At 49.2% G+C, this 5352-nt stretch overlaps 1 protein-coding gene across 1 annotated transcript; it reads right to left on the bottom strand.

Moving 5' to 3' along the window:
- Positions 1–8: 8 nt before the first annotated feature.
- LOC104399420 (somatostatin-2-like) lies at positions 9–3325 on the bottom strand (the record flags this gene model as incomplete). Its single annotated transcript, XM_010015006.1, has 2 exons — positions 3224–3325; positions 9–163 (listed from the first exon to the last, which is right to left on the bottom strand). Coding segments are annotated over exons 1-2 (257 nt in total), but the record flags the coding sequence as incomplete, so codon positions are not given.
- Between the last annotated feature and the right edge of the window lie 2027 nt (positions 3326–5352).

Genomic DNA, 5352 nt, shown 5'->3' on the forward strand with positions numbered 1-5352 from the left:
CCCGCGGCGATAGCTGAGCGAGCCGCCCCAGCACCGCCCGCTCCTCCTCCAGCTTGCCCTCCTCTTCCACGTCCGGGGAGGCCGCCTCGCGCCCCGCGTCCACGCTGTCCAGCAGCCCCGCCAGCATCTTCAGGATCGCGTCTTTCCGCACCGTGCTCTGTTCCTGCGGGCGGAGGGCAGGGAAAAGGGATGGATGGAGGCCCTGTCCCCTGCAACCATCGAGGCAGGGGATGTAGCAGGGTGCAGACATCCCCCATGTGGCTCCTTCTCACTTCCCCGCCTCCCCTGGGCGCTGTCCTCGGAGCCGGTGCTTTTCCCGTCAGCAAAGCTGTGCTGGAGCTGAGGGATCCCCTTTTCCCAGCTGGAAGGGGACAGGCACACGTGCCATGTTGCAACTGGAAAAGAGCTGCTAACAAACAGGCATGAATTGGCTGTAAAATCCCTTGCTGCCTGCACGAATTGGATCTCTGAATGCCAGGCTGCCTCCTCTCCCAGTAAACCCATGCTGCCTTCACTGCTCCGACGGCTCAGCATCCTCTGTGGGAACATTGGGAAAGGGGCACCAAGTCCTCAGGAATATTAAGTGCACCGGGGGCTGCAACCCCATGTAAAGTGCGGAGAATGAAATGCAGCAAAGGAGAGGGCTGGGTTGGTGGGGAGAGAGATCCCACAGTATTCAGAGCAAAATACTTCAGCCGTGGAGACAGGCAGCTTGTGTTTCAAGACCAGGAGCCCATATTTCAATAGCCTGACCTCGGGGGAAGGCAGAATGAAGTTCCGAGTTGCTGAGCTCCATCCCTTTCCCGCAGCAGAATGGTTTGGGGCTTGAGGGGTTTCTGTCAGTAACAAGCTGTGAGTTACCTTATTTCTCTTAACTTTACATGCAGCTAATCTTAGGAGTTACCTCTTGCCTGAGCATTCCAGGTCTCTGAGACTCATTAGCAGAGACATGGTACCGGGCAAGCTGGGATAGATGGTTTGACAGGAACAGATCCTGTTTCCCATGCGTATGGGAATCTTGGAGGTGCACTTCCATGCCACTTCCCACAAATGCCATGTTTACTGCTGGGACGGCTGCGTTTATCCACTGACTCGCTTAAGGACCACTTGGTGAGCAACTAAAGGATGGATAAATACAGGCAGCAGCAATTATTTTATGTTCCAGAATGTTTATGGGTAACTTCTAACCACTTTCTCAGCTCTAGTAACTAACCCTGCTCCCCCCGCCAGGAGAAACTGAGGCACAGAAGAATTACATGCTGTGTCTGTAGCAGAAAAAAAAGCCAGTTTGTGCCTGTCCTGATTCCTACTCCTGTGCTGCAAGTATAAAAATGACTCGAGCCTTTAGGAGATGGACTGGGGAACCCAGCTAAATGTGCCTCCTGGGTCATGTTATCTTGTAAGCTTCCTTCCTAGCTGTAAGCACTATGTATTGACATAACCTGCTGCAAGCAGAGCCAGGCTCTGCTTCAGACTCAGGAGTGAGGAAGGCAAAAAGCCTTCTGTTAGGGGATATTCCTTATGCATGATCAGCCGTGGCTGTTCGTGAAACTAGACAGCTCTTCCCCTGCAGTAATCCATTCCCAAACATCCCTGCTCTGCCTGTGCTGCAACAGATCAGGGCTCTTTGGCAGCAGCTAGAGATCTTAGCATGGGTGGGTTGCAGCACACCTTTGGGTAGCTGCTCAATTCTCTCTACTACATCCACCAGCACATCCGAATCCTCAGATCTCTGCTTCCCATTGCTATGCATTTTATGGTTGTTTATATGTAAAATCCAAATATTTTGCATACTTACAACATTTGTCTGAGTTACAGCAGTGGTGCCTGTGGGGATTGGTTCATTAGTATCTAACAGTTTCCCAGTTAGCAGAATGCTCTGAAGAGAATCATTATATCTATTATATCATTATTTTGTAAGCAACAGTGTGTAGAAGAGTCATTACACTTGAATAATTTTTACCAGAGCCTTATTTACCGATTTATTCCTACAACTTGGTTTCATTTTCCCCAGGATTTGTACAGAAAGTTTACTTTTTACGTATTGGATTTGTCACTGCAAGAACATACAGCTGGAAGTTCAGTCTTCCCCAGAAGGGTTAATCCCAGCCAGCTGCAGAAGCCCTGATCTCTAGCACAACGCTAGCCCTAGCACCTCACACTGTGTACGTATCTTTCTCACAGCCAGTTTTGTTGTTAATGGGATGTGAGCCCGCTCCTGAAGCAGTGAGACACTGATGGATGAGCTGCAGCCAACGCTAAGGCAGAAAAACCGATGTGGATACGCACAAAGGAGAAGTTAATGCCTTTGAAACCAGCAGTGGGATCCTTCACTTCTCTGGGTAGCTCCACTGCGGGAATGAAGCAACAGCAGCCTTATGGATACAGCTATGGACTGGACTGGCAGAGTGTGGGGTGACTAACCACAGCTCAGAGGAACAGCAAGGATGGCAAGGAACATGCAGGTGAGAAGACTGTGGGACGAGGGCAAGCAGAACACAGCTTGTGATTATGTTATGCTATTGCTTCCTACCCCTTCGGCCTCTTAGGGAAATAGTACAAAGTTATTATAGTGCTGTAGCCATTATAATATTAGAGTTTTGCCAGTTGGTAGGATAATTATACTGCTATAATAAGTTCTGCCACTGCATAGAGCTGTGCTGGTTCAGAGTGTAATTATTCTAGCAGAACTATGTCAGTATAACTCCCCTTGTGAATACTACTCTGGAAAAAGCAATTTTATTCTGATATAATTACTTCATTTATTATTCCTCTGTTACTTTCCCGCTGAACCCATCTTTTAAACATTTGCCCTTCCCATGAGTCCTATTTAAAATATCATCTCCCTTGATCATTTTACCAATTACGTATCTTTTCCCTCCCTCCCTAGCACTCTGTTTTATTCTCTCGTGCTGTACTCTTTAAGCAATATGATTTTCTCCTTTTTTTCTCTGCTCTGTCTTTTTTGCCAGTTTTTGCTTAGCTCAGACTTCACTTTTGCATCTTTCTGTCATCTGCCCTGGTACCTTTCCTAAGTAAATCGGCTAGTAAGTTGTACTAATAGCCCATGCTTTGCAGTGCATGAAGCTGTAGTGCCTTGGAATATAGAGGGGTGGAAGAGTTTGCATCAGGTAAAGCCTGATTGCCCTTATTAGCCTGGCTCCAGCCTGCTCCTGTGTGCTCCCACCTCACCCAGCTCCTGCCCAGGGTGCATTATACTCACCCTGGTGCTCTGTATTGCGAGTCTCTCTTCTCCAGGCAGTGCCGTGGCTCTCACGCTCCACACCAGCAGCAGAACGGACATCAGGCTGGCCACCAGCTGCATGATGCTCAGGCTGTGACTACTGTGCTGAATGAGGAAGACTGGGAGAGGGAGCTGTTTCTGGGCTCTCTTCTGCCTCAGACAATGGCTGCAGCCCCTTTTATAGCCCTCCCCCAGCCCAGTGGGTGACGCAAACAATTAAGTCTATATCAAAGGCAAATTAGAGTTTGGAGAGGTTGTTAACACTTGGCTGCTTGAGTGGGATACTTCAGTGCCTCTGGGCTTTCCATGTGCCAGACCTGCAGAGGCTGAGGAAGCAAAGGATTGGGACTCTCCAGTAACATGCTGTTTCTTCACTCAGAGAAATTGTAGTCACTACCTGTGCCTCTCCTAGTTGCAACTGAATTCTCTTTGGGAATAGAATGTTGGATAGAATAGGCCACCAGCTTGCACAACCCTCTGGTCAATGCTGGATGATTCAGAGGGAAGAGGTAAAACTTCTGGCCACCAGTACTCAGATAATGGCTTGGACCCTGAGTTCCAGACTCCAGGGGGATTTGGATCTGGATCTCTGCATCCATTGACATATCTCACTGTGGAATGCCAACATACCTGGCTTTCCCTGTACAGTCACACAGGGACACAGGGTACAGCTATGCAGTAATATAATCTGCCTTGCAAACCTACGTAAGACCACCTGGAAGCCAGTTGGGGGTTACTGGCTTTTATTCCTAGTGTTGTTTCAATATGTCTCAAACCTGTCCTGGAAGCAGAGGTCAACATAGTGAATCCTGACTTGGAGATGTTGGGCTTAAATGTATTAAAGGGAAAACAAGGCACTGAACAGCTGGTCAGAGCTGGAGCTGCTTTGCTCAGTGAGGCTTCAGAAGAAGGCTCAGGGTATGCTGGTACTGACTGCAGGCTGCTTGGAGTAAGGTCCTACCTGATCTCTGGTTAATAATGCTTCTCACTCTGCCCAAAAGGCCATCCACCAGTGGGATTGGTTGTAGCCCAGCAGAAGGTGCTATTAAGCACTTCTATCTGCTTTGCATTGTCCCCATCACTTGGGGATGGCATCACTGCCTGTGAGATGCAGAGGCAGAGCTAAGATCCCATCTCACCACCGGCCCCTTCTCCAGAAGCACTTGCCTCAGGGCAAGTCCTCCTCTGCCCCTAACAACAAACAACAGTTAAAAGGTAAATTGTTATCCTAATATAGCACATTTGCAAAACCCTCAGGGGGGTGACTTGGCCAAAAGGATGCTGTGGCAGGACTAAGAACAGAAGGCAGAAAAACCTGTTCCCCACGTGTACTGCTTACCAGCATTACAGTTCCTGGAAACAGCACGATGAAGCCTTCCCTGCAAATAATGCAGCTCCTAATGCCAGTGACACCACCTTGGATGTTCCTGAGGGAAAAGATGCCATCACTTCCATGCATATTTGAAAAGAAACACTGGATTCCCTCACTGAAAGATACAAAGAAGAAAACCTTTTCAGAGGCACACAGACCTGTGGGGAAAGGTGACAATCCAGCCATTTCTGGAACCCAGTCTTCCTCAGAAAACTTTGTAACCTCGTTGTTTCTCACCCCCTTGTGAGAGCTGCCTTCCACGCACCACTTCCAGATGAAACATTCCCTGTTTCCTCCCAAACTGATCTCGCTAGTTTACCAGAACTGCTGTGTTAGCCCTTCGTAATGGATTCTGTCAAACCCTTCCCAGCCAGTCTGGGGCTCGAGACAGAGAGTGGTGGAGTCCCAGGCTCCAGCAAGCAGACAAATCACAGGCACTCACTCAATGACTCGCAGCCGAATTGCTCCAGGAGAGGCAGAAGTGGGAGGACAGCAAATGGAGAAAGCACACTTGGCTGCTCAAGAGGAACGAAGGGCAGGTACCCGTGAGTGCGAGATGTGCCTGGGCTGACAGGCAGGCAGGAGTAAACCCCATCCTGGTGGTGTTGAGGCAGGACTAAACCTCATGAGCCTACTAGCCCAAAAGCTAAACAGACAGCGGCAGCAGCGCAGCCAGCTCTCCATGCTGGGGGCCATCTGCTCTAACCAAACTGCTGGTTCTAACAAACACGGGTTT

This window comes from Nestor notabilis, unplaced genomic scaffold, assembly GCF_000696875.1.
Source record: "Nestor notabilis isolate BGI_N333 unplaced genomic scaffold, ASM69687v1 Scaffold36495, whole genome shotgun sequence".
NCBI lineage: Eukaryota > Metazoa > Chordata > Aves > Psittaciformes > Psittacidae > Nestor > Nestor notabilis.